The 17,491-nt window shown below is 44.1% G+C and overlaps 1 protein-coding gene and 1 long non-coding RNA gene across 2 annotated transcripts; one reads left to right on the top strand and one right to left on the bottom strand.

The window, feature by feature from the left end:
• Positions 1–6,823: 6,823 nt before the first annotated feature.
• LOC135423169 (uncharacterized) lies at positions 6,824–14,748 on the bottom strand. Its single transcript, XR_010434728.1, has 3 exons — positions 14,601–14,748; positions 11,395–11,528; positions 6,824–7,554 (listed from the first exon to the last, which is right to left on the bottom strand). It is a non-coding gene; the product is annotated as an uncharacterized LOC135423169 (long non-coding RNA).
• PSMG3 (proteasome assembly chaperone 3) lies at positions 13,907–17,489 on the top strand. Its single transcript, XM_064673151.1, has 3 exons — positions 13,907–14,044; positions 14,748–14,965; positions 16,940–17,489. Exons 1-3 carry the CDS (start codon positions 14,026–14,028, stop codon positions 17,090–17,092), a joined length of 390 nt encoding a protein of 129 aa, XP_064529221.1. The 5' UTR covers positions 13,907–14,025; the 3' UTR covers positions 17,093–17,489.
• Positions 17,490–17,491: the final 2 nt, after the last annotated feature.

The following is a 17,491-nucleotide window of genomic DNA, read 5'->3' as shown; positions in this document are numbered from 1 at the left end:
GAGTCTAAAATGCTATCTGTGTGGCAAGAGGAATTTGGGAATTTTACGCATCCTCAAGGAGAGGAGGTGGTCTGGGTTCCCCTGAAGCATTTTCCCTAGCACAGGGGAGGCAAGGCTGGTTCACTGTCCTATGTACTAACACTGCTCTAAATATTGGGAAAAGATAGAAGCAATGCTATTTTTGAAGGCAATATTGAACATAAATAGACATGGCAAGGTGCCAGCTTCAAACCAGAACTGTTTCCAATAGAGCTGGGTGAGGCACTCAAAGAGTCTTTTGAAAAATCCATTAAGGCTCCATCAAAACAAGGAGCTTTTCAGAATGACAGACACATAGGTGCCTTCTTCATCTCATTCATTGAAATAAAAAAATCAGGCACGTTTTCTCCTTATTTCCTTTCACACAGACTCAGCCCCTCCGGAGGAAAAAAAAATAAATTAAAGTTTCTGTTGTGGAGAAGAAGGCAGCACCATTTCAAGTTTTAACAGATCTTCTATTGATCAGGCTTAAATTGGCTGCGTGCTGCCTGCAGTTGAGCTCCACTGCACTGCTGCTGACATGGAAAGGACTTAGCAGGCAAGCAGAGAGCTCACCAGCCTGCAACCCTCATCCAGTGCTCAAAGCTTCAATATGCAGAAGCTTTCAAGGCTGAAAAGCCCAGGCTTTTGCATTTCCACCAGTAGGTCTTTGAACACCTCTGGGTCTTTGTAATAGCAGCATTTGCTTCATCATTTCAATTTCTGCATGAGTCACAGTTCCCCTCATGTACTACTTTTCGTTTCCCACTCTGCCTCAGAGATAAGAATTCAGTGTCCCAGAGCAGAGATTTGAGAAACCTCAGGCAATGGATTCATGTCCAGAAAAAAAATGAATCTTATCTACGACAAAGAGGGAAAAGGAAGGGGGCGAAATATGTTTGTAGTAAAATTGTTAAGAGACCAAATCGGTGCCTCCTTAGGAAGTTCCTGATGTAAAGCACCAATTAACGTGCACATGATGTGAAATATGAATAGGCCAGGGCTTTGACTCATCCCCCAGTACAAACCAAGTGAAGAGTTTGAGTTGGCAACACAAGTAGCAATTTGAAGAGGGAAAAGGAAAGCCTTTCATTCTATCTGGATGTGTCTCCAGCCATAGCAGAGGGACAGAGGAAGTCATACAAGTTCGGAAATGCCAAGACATGGAGATGTGACCTGAGGGTGCCTGTGGTCTGCCTTGGCCACATGCCAGAGCACGGCCCCAGGTCCATGCAATTATTTCCATTGTGAATTCAATAACCATTGCAAACTTGCACACACAAGCAAGGACCTCAGACTAGAAAGGAACAATACACACTTCAGCTGTGGACCCCCAAGCACTGGGTCATGCTAATCAATCAACCCACTCAGTTCCTCTGGCAGAGAAATATTTTTAAAATATTTTAGGAGACAGGAAAAGGATCAAATTGTTGAGAAAGCCACCAGAACTGGTCATTTGATTCTTTAGAAGATGCTAGTTCTACCTGTTTGTAAGGGACCTGAACGCTGGGGACATGGAGAGGTAGATGAGTGATAAGTCCTTGGCTGTGACCTCCAACTGACCCAGGCAAGACAGCACCAATGCCCCATCCTGCCTGGCTGATTGATATTTGGGACCCAGCAGGGTTGGTGTTCAGGCACTGAGGACAAACCAAAGCCATTTTTGGTGCACTCTCTATTTACAGCTGCAGCACAACCAAATCCATCAAGCAGGAAGAGGAGTTGTCACTGTCACATCCCGGAGGAAGACTGGGCTGACTCAATTAGGAGACGTACACGAGTATTGATTATTGCCAAGTACAAATTCTCTCTCCCTCTCAACTATGTGGTACTGTTAGTTTATTTTCCTCCTCCAGGTTATTCTTAATTTCAAAATAACACAATTGTTGTTGTTCCCAATGTACAATACAAATTGACAATATAATATAGCTTGTATTACCACAGTCCCTACTGGCCTCTGATGAGTTAGTAATTCAACCATCTGATTTCCTCATTTTTTTTTTTCCTTTTTGCTTGTGGATTCCAAGCTCTCTGAAAATGTATTTCTTGTTTACATTCAAAGCAAAGCCACCTCACAGCCATAGGATGTCTGAAAGATTTTTCTTGCCCTTCAAGTCTACTATAGAGGAGGCTGGATCTGTTCCAAAGATCTTCTCCTGTAATCGCAGCCATCAGTCACTTATCCCCAGGGAAATTTATGCCAACCCCTCTCTGTATGCTGGGACAACTGTTTCGGAGGGGGCAGTAGAGCCTGTGAGCCTCCTGCCTCAGCTTACAGGTTGGCACTAAGCAGGGAATGGATGTAGCAAGCTACGGTGTGCCAGGACCAAATGCATCTCCCTACAGACCTGTTTCTCCAGGTGGGAATCCATCATCCCTGCCTCTGGAAATAAAGCCATTGGAGGATCTTGCTATAAACTTATGAGCCTAAAAAAGGGTCTCCTCCATCTGAAAATGGAGATCTCACGGTCCTGCACTCGGTCAGAGCAAATAGAAAGGTTGAACTTCCTATGCAAGCATCATCACTCTCCTGCCCTTGTAGTGCAATTTGGGAGCCCAACTTCTCCCACACCTGCAGTTTCTTGCATGGAACTGGCAAAATGCACTGACTGCGTTGAATAAGCCTAGGGACTCAGAGGTCCCATGATCTCACCAGAAGATATTAAAATTCTTCATCTTCCTCTCGCCTGATGAAAGAGGTATGAACTGTGCTTGGGCCAGTTAGAAATTAAACCATTTCCAGTGTATAACATCTATTGCTCTCCTTGGGGATGACTCAGGATGTGAGTTACACATTTCTGGTGGAATGGTACTGGAGAGGACAGCAGGGCCAGCACTTCAGTTCTGTATTTATGGATATCATCAGAAAAGTTTTATTGGATACATATTTTGCATCCTTCTCTCTGGAGGACTTTCACAGTATTTTTGGTCTCTTGCTTTCAGTAACTGCTTTTATACATGTATGTACACAGAGGGGATGTGGGTAAGAATTCCTCAAAGTATGGAGAAACAGTGATTGTTTCCCACTTGACATAGGGAGGGAACATGGAACTCCAACCTTGACTGTAAGTCCAAGGGCCTGGAGTGGGTCTGACCCTTCTACTTCTTACCACAATCACACTTGCCTCCTTTAAAGGACAATTGCCATGCACTAGCCCGCACAAAGGCCATCTGCCAAGGCTGCTTTTTCTTCTGACTCCCCTTCAAGATATGTTGCTTTCTCCATTTAACTCCCTGTCAAGGGCACCCGAGTGCCCTCCCTGAGGGCTAATCCCTCCAGTGATCCCTGTCAAGGAGCCCTGGGTTGTGTTTCAGAGAGTGCAAAGTCTTCAGCACATACTCCCAAAAACCTGGCTGCCAGGCTTCCTCCAGGGACAGTGCTCATATGGTGGCACAACTGAAATGTGGGGCCACTGTGTAGCTAAGGACAAAACCCCCCTGCAATTAGATGTAAAACAGGGTGATTCAGTACCAGTCCTGATGCCCTCATCAGAGTGCATTCTCCTTTCTCCAAAAGATGAGATGTGCTAAGATTTCCACCCAAATAGGGAAAAACAAAGCAGTATTTTGAAGGTTTTCACCAAAACAACACATCCCACGGGTAGTTTGGGTCAATCAAACATATTCTTTTGCTCACTTTTCCCATGTAATATAAAATGTGGATGAAAAATTGACAAAAAGTGAAATGACTGCAACTTCGTTTGAAAAATCATCAAAGCAGAACACTGTAACCTAAAAGTTTCTTTTTAAAAGGGAATGATCAAAACAATATGGCCTGATATGTCAAAATAACATTTCCAACAAAAAATGCTTTAACAACATTTTTCTCAAAAGCTCTTCATTGCATCATTCCCAAAAGGACCATTCTTGGTGATAGCATGAAGAGATCATCCAGGAATCTTCTCCTCTTATACTTCCTTTTAAGGCAGTGGCAATGGGCATCAGTCTCCTCTTCTCTCTTCATGTGCTGCCTTTGATACTTCTAGTCTTTTGTGCAAAGCCTTGTTATTAATGTTGGCCATGGGGAGCACACGTGTGAGATGCACAGCACCACAGACCCTTCACAGCTGCACCATGTTTGCCTTCAGCAATGGGGGATTGGTCAGAACTGACACAGATGTCCCCAGGACAGCGGTGATTTATCAGAAGGAAAGTGAGCCCGATGGGAAGGTCGCACGACACGTTTCACCCCACTCATATTTGTAAGTCCAACGTGCATCTGTTGGCTGCTGAGCATGTACAGAGCAGGTATCTAGATAGGAAGGTGTGTGCTTATGCACTTGTCAGTGTAGCATTGAGACGTCCAGCATGTAGGAGAAATATATATAAGAAACAATCGCTGGAGCATGATTGTGTGGTCCCTCAGCTCAAGACAGTACGTGCTGACCTCCGTCCACACGAGTGGGCTGGTACAGACCTGAACAGAGCATAATGAATGCCCTTCTTCATCATGCAGGTGCCACTTATTCTGACTCAGATTCAGTTACACTCATGGAGCTGATTGCAGATTTCAGCCTACTCTTGCATAGCAAGAGCATATTCAATGTTCCAGGGACTCAATGAAACAAAAAGTCAGCACGTGGTCTTCCTTACAGCCCCCGGGTCTTGTTCATCCCTGGTGGAGCCACATAAAAAACGAGTCTGGCCTATTTTGTCAGATGCAGAGATATCTGTGGAATAGTATGTTCAATCCTTTATGTCAGGTCATCTATCTCTCCTCAGCAAAATTAATCCGTGATTACTCCTCCATTTACTGTTTGTTTTTTTTAAATACAGAATTATATAGTAACCTTCAAACAGAAGGAGGGAGAATAAATACATTTAATTTAAAAGTTTAACTAGTCAAAGCAAAGTTAGGGAAAGCACTGAGCATCTCAGGTGCTGGTTAACCTATAGATGAAAAATAAGGAAGACAAGGAAAAGGAATATTAAATTATGTAAATGCTTAGGGGAATCATATCTTGGCTCATATACAAGTCTAAGCTGCTGCAGGAAAGAAATGGGAAGACTGGGCTGGAGGAAATGTGACAATTGGTGTCTTCCCATGGAAAGCAAGGGAAAGCCTTCAGCTTCCATAGAATGGAAAATAGCTCCACTTATAAAACAGTTTAGGTCAGATTAACACTACATAAAAACAGTGATGGGTTTTGCCCTCAAAACCAAATAGCAAAGCAAGTCCCATGGTCAAATATAGTTTATCCACATATGCAGCTGACACACAGTAAGGGTTGTTCCCATTGCATGAAGCTCCTGCTTTATTGTAAAGAAGGAGCTGTAGTATGGGGAGAGCATCCACAGCAATGGAGCTTGCACACTGGTCTTTCTCCTTCAGACAGGAATCAAGTCTCTTGGGAACACGTATTTGATTTTTGCAGGTACAGCCTCCTTCATAATTTATGGCAGGCTGCCTCAAAACCTCCCTGGATGCTTTCCTTTTCCCCATGCAGACATGTAGGACCCAGGACCAGTGCAAGACACGTCAAATCCCACAGCAGCTCACTTGTCTGATGGCAAGGATGGGTACTGACACATTTTTCTCTAGTCCTGCTGTCTCCAGCTTCTCTGTGGGAGCTGATGCTGCAGGACTCATCCTGCATTGTTATGTAGATAAGTAGAAACTCGTCTCCAAAGCTCTAACATGCCTTCCAAGTCAACAGGAAATAAACTTCTGCAAAGAATGCTGAGTTGTAAGGCTGGTCCCAGCTGGTTTTGGGAACACTGTTCTGTTGGAAACCATATTTCACGGTGTTTAACTGTGACAGGATTTTCTGAAGAAGGCCAAGCATGTTGGAACATTTCTCACTCCCTGGAAGCTAATGGTTGGTCCTCAGCACAGATTTACAATTTAATTGAAAAAAAATGAGAGAAAGAGAAGAAATTTTGATTAACACTGCTCTTAATCATCAAAGCTTTGGCTGGGCATCCCCTGGTTTTGCCAGCCCAAGTCATAACATGTATTAGAGTACTACAGCAGAAACATTCAGAGAGGAGAATAAAGCAAGAATGAGGCAAAGGACAGTCTCACTTACTCAGGAGTAACTCCACGACATAAATAGCTACTTCACATTTATGAAGATGTGGAAACTCAGCTTGTCCCAGTGCCTTCTCGACATTGAACATTTTTCCTTCCTTCTAATCTTTAGGACCTTCCCCAGCAAGCCTCCCTTCAGGCTCCTATTTGTAATATTTGCATGATATATCAGGAAACATCTCTAAAAAGAGACATCAGTCTATGGCATGGAATTCTCTCTGGGAAATTATCTGCTATGCTGCAGGCTGTGAAGGGGAGATCTGTTACCATTCAAGAGCTGTCCCATTCAAAAACTGCTGAAGCAAAGAGCAAAAATGCTCTGAGTCAACGCTGAACCAAAGTCCCAGCCAACATCAGGGAGCCCTTCCTGTTAGAAGAGCCTCTTTTCAGATAAGACTTTCATCCAAGGTTATCTGAACACTTGCAATCAAATGGCATTTTGTGCTAACATTAGTCCTGGTGTCCTGGCCACATTCCAGTTCGAGTAACAACCTTCTGCCAACTTAAATTCCTCCAGAGGTTTCAGTAGGATGCAATTTTTTTCCTCTTTTTTGTATTCTATTTCTGGATAGTTAATTCTGGACAGTGCAAAAGACTGACCACGTTCTAACCCAGCACCGGTAGCACTTCACTTGTGAGAAAAGTGGACCTTGAAGTGAGAAGGACCAAAATGCTGCATGAAAGCACATTATTAATAATAAATGGCTTTTACAATGCATTTCTACTTTTCTTTTAAGTTCTGGTATCAATGGAAAATGTAGAGCTGGAATACTATTGAGATCCCTGAAAAAGTTTATTGGCAATCCCAGCAATCGGAACAGAGGAGTGCATTTTAAGTTGTAATCAATACACTTGTGACACAAATGAAAGGGAGATGTTATATAAGGAGTTTTTTCCACTGGAGAGAGCCCTGACAGCCAGTTATTGCACTGAGGAAAGGAAGTCATCCAGATGGACTCTCCGTCACACTAATGAAGCCATCTCATAACTGTAACAGAGACCTCGTGTATCTGCTGTGACACTTAGCAAATCCGGGCATGAATAAATAACCAAAGTCCAATTGAATTAACCTCCAGCTGATCAGCCCTACTAAACAAATTATCCTAAACTCTGAACAAGATTAAAAGGACTGGCACAGGCCAGAATCATGTGGCAGGAGTGTTAATTCAGTTTAACAAGTTTAAACCTAATCCCTCGGTGTTCTCTGATTTCAGGGTTTCAGGGCAAACAGGTTCTAAAATGCTCTTGGAAGGGTTTGAAAGGGAGGCTCGCATGAAGTTGAGAGAAAAAACATGATCTCAGCCTGGAGTCACCTAAAGAAACAGAAGAGGAATTGCCAGTGCAGACAGAGAAGGACTTAGGCAGAGCATTTCTTACAGAGACAGAAGAGGGTAGGAAAATGACTTTGATTTCCTTATGGAATATTCCAACCTCATTTCCAGGTTGATAGTACATCTGCTTTTCTTGATTTTCATGTTTCTTGTGCAGAAATAGAAGATAAGCACCTATGAAATAAGAGACAATGCTTCATTTTAATGCCATTTTCTCCAGTATATAATTGTATTTTTCTCCTAAGAGTACATTTGTACTGTCCATCAAAAGCACAATTCAATTATCACAAACTTCAGTTCATTACTTAGAATGGCACTAACAAAGAAACAAAGTACTTGTTTTTTTCTATGTTGATTCATAAAAGAATTTATGTGGTCAGTTAAAATTAACTTTAAACTTCAACTTTAATAGACTCAACATTTTGCAGGGTTTTGAAATGTTAAACCTGCTTCCAAGAGAAACTATTTATTTGATTAATTTCTAGACACAGGAGGAGATGTAGTAAACTCTACAAGTTTTCTGAAATGGAGATAACCAGGATTTGAAACTCTTCTAAATACAAGTTCCTGCAGTATATGCACGTGCCTAACAAAATCTTTCCAATCAAAAACTTCCTCATACATGTATTTCCAATTTTCTGTCTTAGGTAAGTCCTTCAATACAGCTCCCAGCTTCCTATAATCTCACAGTTTTTCAGTGAGTCTGGTTAGTATATGTACAGAAATCTGTCTCTCTACAGCCCACGGAAGAGCACCTGCTTGCATTCTTTTGCCTTGCCATGGAATGTCTTTATGCAGGTCTGGCTTGGATTCTTTATTGTGATCGACAGCATAACTGTAGCTTTATGTGCTAAACTTCAGCACCAGATAGGATGTTCATTTTGACTAGATGGCAAACAAATTTAATGTACCAGGAAAGAGGAAGCATTCAGACATCAGGTATTTTCACCATCTCCATCTTCAACATCCAGAAAGAACTTAAAAATCAGATAGAGCCAATCTTCATCTAATATTCAAGAGTAATTCATTATACCCAGGAATCATTTTGGTACTGTTTCATTGGCAAGGCACAGAGTTGTCCACTTTGTTGGGAAATGCCTGAATGCTTCCATATATTTAAGTTTTGCAAAATTAATACCTCCTGTAATTCTGAAACTTCTGTTACACAACCCTCGAAATGGAATCATGACCTATCTACTGTGTACTTTGCTATTATTTATGCAGTATATAAATGCAAGGTAAATATTTATTCTCATTTTCCACTGTGTGCACTGACTGATATCTCCCAAAGTTAACAGCAGCATTATGAACTGCAAATGATGACACATTGTCAAAGTTGAAACCATTTGGTTAGATGCCTCTTACATTTTCAAATATTCCCAATGCAATTTCATAACTGTCTTGAACATAATGAGGCAATGGATTTTTCCTCTTTCAACAGTGTAACAATGAACAACTATTAGAACCACTTTATTATTTCCCGAGTTTGAAGGATCAGTGGCCACAGAGAAAATATGCCCTTTTCAACCAAGTTTTTAATTGTTTTCTCACTTGAAAGAGGAGCTAATTTATTACTGGCAGCGCAGAAGGCATTTGTCTCATCAAGATATATCATTCTAACTATGGGTGAATTCTAGACAACAACACTATTTAATTTGCTGCCACAATTAAGTGATTTATAGAACTGACTATACTATTAGTATCATACTAATACTCTCACATTCTCTTGTTGCTTCCGCAAGAGCCACGGTGTTATTTGCCGTGCTTTCGCACCTCTCGGGAACAGAGGGGTACGAGTTTTGTTCTTAGAAGCTATGCCACAATTATTTTTACAATCCACTCCATTTGCATGTTGTCTTTCATCTGACAGACCCCCGCGAGCACCTAAAAAACTCCTACATAAACTATAGTGAGCTTTATGGTAATTACTGCTGTCTTTACTGATCCATGGAAATAATTCCTTCAGCCACTGCAGCAGTACGAAACTTCTGCTGTTCGCAGGGTAGATCTGCTGATGGATGATACCATCCACAGGCGCTGTCATGGGCGTGATCTATGTAGGGCTGTTACTTGACAAATGAAAATTATGTAAACAGTACTCAAACTCAATCTTGCCTCATGATGACTCTGTCTGTTCCATACCCCCTGCCTATAGTGTCCAGTACAGCCAGCTGTTATCTCATGATAAATACCGGAGATAAAATTATCATCAGACAGCACCAGGTTGGCTGCATGATGTAATCCTGACTCTTTTAGGTAGCTGGAGCTCTTTTAGCTCTCTTAGGTAGTCTGGAGTGATGCTGGAGATGTATTTCACACATTTCCAGAATGTCATTTTAATTTCAGTCGTTCTTGAAAGTAATTTCTGGATAATTTTTGCAAAGAAATGTAGGATGTGCTGGTTTTAAAGGCACTGAATATATGAAAACTACTGCTGTTTGAGATCAAGCACCCAAGAAACTGCTTTCAGCAATGTCCTTCTGCAGGTGTGACTTGCCTCATCTTGCCAGGCTCTGCAATCTCAGCAGTAGCCCCCTCCCGAAACTCTCCCCCAGCACCAAGGTTGCTCCTTTCTCCTCCCTGCCCCATGGATCTGTAATCCTCCTTTCCCAGCCTGCACAGCAGCTCAGAAAACACCAATGACACAGCATAACAAAGTCCTACAAGGGCTGGAGTACTCCTCTATTTATAGGTCGCTAAATCTGACTAAAAAAAACTTCCAGAGCTCCAGTCACATTGCTACCTAGATGTTTCCAGGCCCAGCCAGAGCGTGCTGGATCACTGCCATGTTTTTAAATCCTACCCCGTACACTGAGCTTTCGCAGGAAAATCTGCTAGTGCTCATATGTGGGCACTTACTATTGACACAAATATTAATGAACATTCCCATATTGTTTCCTTACTAAGTTGCAAGCGCAAGAAACAAAAACAACAGCATGACCTGACAGTCTCAGGCATGTAAAGACATCCAGCATTTCTATTTCAGATGGGCAGCCGAGTGCAGCTCACACAGAAAAGGAACAATTGGACGTGTTATGTGTGGGGTTTTTTATTAAAAGACTGTTGTTTTGCCGGCTGAATTCTACAACTGGGAAAAAAAAAAAGGTTTAATCAAAAACAAAATAGCTTGGAGCTGTTTTGCAATGCCTAATGGATTGGCTGAGCCTTCCCCTTACTCACACAATCAATGAAATAAGAGAAGTCCCACACAGTAAGAGCTGTGTGGACAACTTCAAAACAAGCCAAACCCTTAGACTTGTCTCTCAGAATAAGAATTGATACTCTCATTATCCCAGGGAGCACAGAAAAGGGACCAATGCACAAAACAGCCAGAATCCCCTCACCTCCCTTCAAAATATGAGCACAAACAGAGCCTCAGAGCTTTAACCCTGAGAATGCTGTTCAGGTATCACCTAATCCTGGACATGTCTGAACTCCTCAGCTGCTCACACTCCAACTTCAGGCTTCCCTGCACACATGATGTCCCATTTCTACTCATGTGCAGAGGCAGCTGGGCTGTGGTCATGTTTGGCAGGCCCATACCTATGTCAGGCTGAGCTCTAGAAAGCAGGAGATAAACCAGCCAACGTCAGCCACAGCACGTGTGACTCCTGACTGAGGAGAGCCAGGTTCTAAGCCACGTTTCCAGCGACTGCAGAGAGAGCCAGGCGGGGAGACACAGTTGTTGGGGCTAAGGCTGGTCTCTGAGAACAGCCCCGGGTGTGCTCCTCTCCCTGCCTCCCCCAGGGCCTCAATCCAGTAGTATTTTCTGAACAACACTCTGCTAGACTCTATCAAAATGCAGTGAGGATGGCTTGAAAGGAGAAATCCAGGGTGTGGATTTCTGCCATCCCTCCTACTCCTTTGACACAACAGCTCCATGGAGAGAGTTGCTCACACAACCCTGCACCACCCACACCCCCGACCTTGCTGTGACAGCAATAAGGGGAGCAGGAACACTCTGATATCGTCTGGCCCGAGGAATGTACTTGCAGGCAGCTCTGCTTCACATACCTGATTTATAACAAGGGTCAGAATAATTCCCAAGCAGCTCCTGCATCAGGGAGCAAACTAATTCCTTTCCTCTCTCCTTGGCTGCGCAGCCCAGGGCCCAGCTGCACCCAAGGTTCCAGCTCACAGTCTATATTCTGCATCATAAAAGATACAAGAGAGAAATCTAAACTAGAGAAGTAATAACCTGTAAACTAATAAACCAACCCAGCACTTTGATAGTGGGGCCCTCCCCAGAGCAGGGATTATTAATGGATGTTCTGAAACACTGTGTGTCTAGTTTTCGAGAGAAGTGGGAAACATTTCTGATGCTCTAAGGATCTTATGCATTTGTTCTTATAAAATCAGTTCAGATAAATGCAAAGACTAATATAAAAGCAGCCTCCTTCCAGTCTACACACACAGAGGCACTGAGGCAGTTTAAAAAGAAGAGTAATACAAAACTGCTCAAATAAATAATAATAAAGGTATAAAGCGGCAACATTAAGAATAGCTTTTCTTATCAACGTATGGGGCTGCACAGTCATTGATTTTGTCTCATAATTGAGATAGTGATATGCACAACTTATGTGTCTTCAACAGTGAGTGCATGAGAATGGAAGAAGGGATCCTGAAATTCTGCAGAATCTCCAGCTGAGAATTTGATGGCTCTGACCTGCTGTCTCAATTCTTTATTTTCCCTGAACTGTAAAATGGGGTTTATTAATAATGTGTTATGTCAAAAGACAGCTTATGAAGCTAAGTGTAATAATGTTTGCAACGTGATTAGGGATCTTTGGAGGAATAGTGCTGTAGAAACCAGGAGTGTAAGTGTGCATCCAGGTCTCTCTCAGCCACAAAATGCTGGGAAGCAGATGGCAGGCAGACAGACCCCTCAGGAAAGGTCCCATTACCTGCCACAGTGTGTATTCTCAAATCTCAATCCCCTATATGTCACACAGACAATAGGACTCTTCTCTTTAGTTCATTTTTTTAAATGTATTTACTGTCAGTGATGAAGATTCAGTGCTTAGTTACTTCCGTTTACTATATCCCACCTCAGCTACATGCCAAAATGAGACATCCAATTCAAAGAAACTGTTAAAGACAACTTTTTCATCCCAAACTAATGCAAAACAGCGAAGAATGGTGAATCCCTGTAAATCTGAACAACAGCTTTTTGTCCTCCTGACATGTAAAAAATAAAATGGAGTCTGGTGAGGATGGCAGGAAGAACTGGGTCCTTTGTATTTTATGAAGTAAAGTTACTCTCTGGAGAAGGCAGAGCAGGAATAAACTTCTTTATGAGTCAGGAGGTTTTACTGACAATAGCTGCTATTATCTCTGTCAAACAGGCAAAGTCTCGAGTGATTGTGGTAAGCAAGAAAGAGGAATGCTGTTTATTCACAGTGCTGGAAAACAGACTATTTGCCAGACTGCAAAGGGTACCGAAAAGGTATCGAGCCTCTGTTTGAATTAACCACAAAAATAACCTGCTGAATTAAAAGCTTTTCCGTGGACCTCTGCTGCTCTCTAACGGTGCCTTCCAGGATTCTCATCACAAAGTCTATGCACTCTTCCTGTAGTCAAGTTTTGGTAAAACTTTTAATGCAAAACAAAAGGAATATTCATGAGGTTCTTAAGATATGTTGCCTGAACTGATAACCCACAACTCAGGCAGCTATTGCTGCAGCCACAACTGGGATGTTTAGCGTGTGGCGGGAATGCCAGTAGAGAGCTAAAACATAGCAATGAAGGCTTCGAGCATACATTAGATGCAGCAATTGCAAGAGTCTGGAAGGTTGCAAACCTCTGAGAAATCCCAATTTTCAGGGCTATGTATAAATTAGAATACAAAAGTATTATTCACGAGTACTAGTATTACAAAGAAAAACGTTAGCACCAGATCAACTGTGTGTAATTAACAGAAACTAATGTCTGCACCCGGGACAGTCACGTTTGGTTTTGCTCTCTTCACACAAGTGTCCTTATTTTATCCCCCACAACAGCTCCACTGGGCAGCTGCCATCACTCACTCAAACAAGGGCAAGGCTATGGGAGCCATAGCCCAAAACCAGCCTTATTTTCACAGAATCACCAAACAGTTTGGGTTGGAAGCGACCTTAAAGCTCATCTTGTTCCAACCCCCTGCCATGGCCAGGGACACCTTCCACTATCCCAGGTTGCTCCAAGCCCCATCCAACCTGGCCTTGGGCACTTCCAGGGGCGGGGAATCCACAGCTTCTCTGGGCAACCTGTGCCAGGACCTCACAACCCTCATAGTGAAGTTCTTCGCAATATCTAATCCAAATTTCTCTGCATTTAGTTTAAAAACATTCTCCTTCGTCCTATCCCTGTCTTCCCGTGTAAAAAGTTGCTCTCCCTCTATTTTTATCAGCCTGCTTTACAAGCCACTTTTTTTTTTATTTAGATGGGAAAGCACGCTCAGGGGATTAAAGTGTGACCCAACAACGCCCAGTGGGTGGGTGCAGCCACATCTCCTGAGGAAAAATCAGAACATGCAAATATTTGCAGCCCCGCTGCGGCCCTCAGGGTCACCTGTCCCCTCACGGGCCTGAGGAGGGGGACACGCCACCCCCTCACGGCGCTGCGGGGTCCTGCCCCGGGACTGCCCCAGCCGCGCTGGGAAGCGGCATGGAACGAGGAGAAAACGGTGGAGGAGACGGCGTCGGGGGAGGGGGCTCCTCCCCGGATCCGGGGCAGGGCTGTCGAGGGACCACGGCCATGAGCAGACGGGGGGGGGGGGGGGGGGGGGGGGCTGGAGATGGCGCCTTCCTGCGCGCGATCGCGGCGGGTAATGGCGGCGGCGGCGCTGAGGGGAGGGGAGGGGACGGGCCGTGAGGGCAGCGGCCGCCCTGCGCCATCGCCCCGCGCCGGCTGAGGGAGGGCGGAGGGGAAGGAGGGAAGGGAAAGGCGCCGCTTCCGCCGCGGCGGGGCGGGCCTGGGCGGAGAACGGCGGCACGGGTAGGGGCGGCGGGGCCGCGGCCCGGCGGGAGGGGTGATGGTGGCTGTGTCTCTGTTTCCCTCAAGAAGAGTCTGGCCCTGCGGGGCCCGGGGTGGAAAGCGGGGCTCGAGGTCCCCTCCCTGGTGCATTTAGGACGGAGCCTGTCAGAGCCAGCTCGGCCATGCCGGGGGAGTGATGCCATCGCTGCGAGGCTGCCAAATATCCCCCCCTAATCAGGGGTGCGCTGTCCCGCACTAACACGCACCTCCGGATGCTCCTGTGCTCTGAAACTAGCTTAACCCAGGGTGTTTCAAATGATGGGGAAGGATTTGGGCTTTTTACAGCCCGTAGAGACCACGTTCGTAATCTAACGTTGTTTTACTGTTCTTGCCGCTCCGTTCTCTTCCGGCAGCGATGGAAGCGGGTCCCATCGTGACGTCCAAGCAGCGGGAGGAGGTGGTGCACGGCGTCCCCACCGAGGTGGTGTGCACGGCCTTCTCCAACTCCGTGCTCGTGGTGGTCACCCAGTACGGCAAGATGGGCACCATCGTCTACGTGGACCCCAACACCATCGGCGACAACGTGGGCAGGCCCTCGCTCACCACCAAGGTGCTGCTGGGCAAGGATGAGGTGAGAGCGAGCGGATGTGCAGCAAGGATAAGGGGGAAATGTAGTAGGTGGAGCCGTGCGAGTTGCCAGGGAGTTGATGAATCACAGCAGTTAGAGCAGTGTTTGAACAGTGATAAGATTAATTTTAAAATATCTTCTGAGGCAAGAGGGGTTCATCACAAAAGTATGTGCGCTCGTCTGCTGTTTGACATAAAACTTTAACTAACCGTCAGTGGTTTGGGGATCTGTTGTTTTGTGTCCTGCAGGATATGGATTGCTTCTCTGTGTTTATGCAAGGTTTGATAAAGCTTTGTTGATTTAAGGGTTGCAAGATCAAATGTGCAGCCATTGATAACCTTTTGGGTTTCTGTTCCAGTGAGTTTGTTTTTCTTTTCAGGTCTGTTTTGTCACCCCCATCCCTCTGCCCAGTGTATGCCAGCCCCATGATGGACTTTAGTTGCCCTCACTTAAGTGTGCCTGCCAGCACTTTCCCTTGATAAAGTTTAATTTTTTTTTAGCTTCAGCAAAATGAGCTTTTATCAACCATTTCATAAGGCTGGAGAGAAAGCAGAAGAAAATGTGTTTCGCAAAGCATCAACTGGTCAAGCATTAAAACAGAAAGTTACAGAACTACCTGCTTATGAGGCTTTCCATCAGGGTTGAAGCTATTAAATATTACTTGCTAGCTTTAACTAGAAAAACTGTAGCAACACAAGTTCCTGATTCTATCCACAGCTTCCCCTTGTGGAGTTCTTTTTCTTCAGTAATAGCCTTCCCTTTCTGAATAGGAGATGTTTTGTTTTTCTTTTGTTGATATGATATGTGCTAATTCTGACCACCTCCACCCCCAAGCTGCTTCTGTGTTTTATTTGGAAATGGGAAGTGTTATGTTTATTTCATTAAATTCTATTTTTAAATCATTTTAACCAACTAAACCGATCTAAACTTTAAGAAAAGGCTTTCACTAGTTTGCTCCTTTCCTGCTTGTCACTGTTAACATCCCTGTTTGGGATGGTGCACACTTCCAAAAAAGACTGGTATTTAAAATCAATCAAACTCATCCTTCTGACAGATACACAACTGTGGGTGTCAATGAAACCTAGACAAGCTGAGTGGTTCAAAGCTGTGCTGGATGAGGTTCAGACTGGACATTAGGAAGTACTTTACTGAGAGGGTGGTCAGACACTGAAACAGGCTTGAGGGGGTCAATGCTCTGAGCCTGTCAGTGTTCAAGAGCCATTTGGACAATGCCCTGAATAATGTTTTAACTTGAGTTGGTCAGGCAGTTGGACTAGACATCCTTGTAGGTCCCTTCCAACTGAAATAGTCAATGCTGTTCTAGTCTATTCTTGTTAAGGAAACCTTAAAAGGATGGCTATATCTCTTCTCTTCTTCAGCCTCACTACTTATTTCTGGTTTTCATTATTCTAGTAAAATAAGCAATATGCCTGTTACACAGGAATTCTCTAGGAATTGCAAAAATAGCAGGGTTTTTTCCAGAGTTTGTCAGCAGAACATCCCCTCTTCAGAACAAGTTTTTAAACAAAAGGTTGTACTTGCAGACCTCTTTAGAAGTCTGGCTCTGATGGAAATAAAGACATTTGGATCCACAGCATTTCATATAATTGGATATTGGTGTCATAGTTTGCGTGGGAGGATTAATGGAAGGAAAAATTCTCCACACTGACTTTCCAGTTTTTCCTGACAGTGCTAAAACTCAATTCCAGTGCAGCAGTTAAGTTGCTTGGGTGGTTTGGGTGGCTGTCATTCATGGGTCCAAACTCTTCCCTTTTAAGCTGGTTGAGTTTCTAAAGTTTCCTGTCCTATGCCTTGGCTTTGCTGACCATATTGGAACCACACAGCAAATGCCATGCTCAGTCCAAGTCCAGGATCAACAGGTTATTGACATCATTCCTTGACTCTTCCTCTCCCAGCTTGTGTGGGAGGGCTCTCCCATCTGTAGGAGTGTACATCTCTATCCCCTTTGCTTTTCAGCCCCTCGTTCATGTTTGTGCCAAAAACCTGGTGGCGTTCGTGTCACAGGAAGCTGGGAACAAACCTGTTCTTCTCGCCATGGCTTTAAAGGACAAGACCATGGAAGGAATACAGGCTCTACGGGAAGTGATCCGAAGTTGCCAAGTGTGGTGAAGTTGTGCCATCTGGATTCAAGGAAACGATCTCGAGTCCATGACTCATCACCACCTATTTAAAAGGACCAGAAATGAAAATGATGGAATGTCTTTGTGGTGGTTCTGGACGTACTGAGGAATTTGATGAATTTTTCTCTACTGTGTAGAATATTTGTGAGTTTTGTTACTGGGACGGGTTTGCAGTCCATATAGTCAGTGACGGGACAAGAACAATTGTCTCAATATACAAGAGAAGTGTTATTTTTACTGTGTTGGGTGGGTCATATATTTTGGAAAGGGCTCGGCTCTGCACTTGTGTCCTCAGGAGCTGTAGATGCCAAGCTCTGTAGCTGCACTGTACCACAAAGGGGGAACACCCAGTGCAGAGGGAATAAAAGAAACACTGACAAATCTAATT

Source organism: Pseudopipra pipra, chromosome 16, assembly GCF_036250125.1.
Source record: "Pseudopipra pipra isolate bDixPip1 chromosome 16, bDixPip1.hap1, whole genome shotgun sequence".
In the NCBI taxonomy this organism is placed as follows: Eukaryota; Metazoa; Chordata; class Aves; order Passeriformes; family Pipridae; genus Pseudopipra; species Pseudopipra pipra.
This window is presented reverse-complemented; position numbering and strand designations above follow the sequence as displayed.

Excerpts from the sequence above, each read along its gene's own strand:
- PSMG3 (XM_064673151.1), top strand. Across the intron at positions 14,966-16,939 it reads TGCTGCTGGGCAAGGATGAG|CCCCTCGTTCATGTTTGTGC; the intron begins GTGAGAGCGAGC and ends TTTGCTTTTCAG.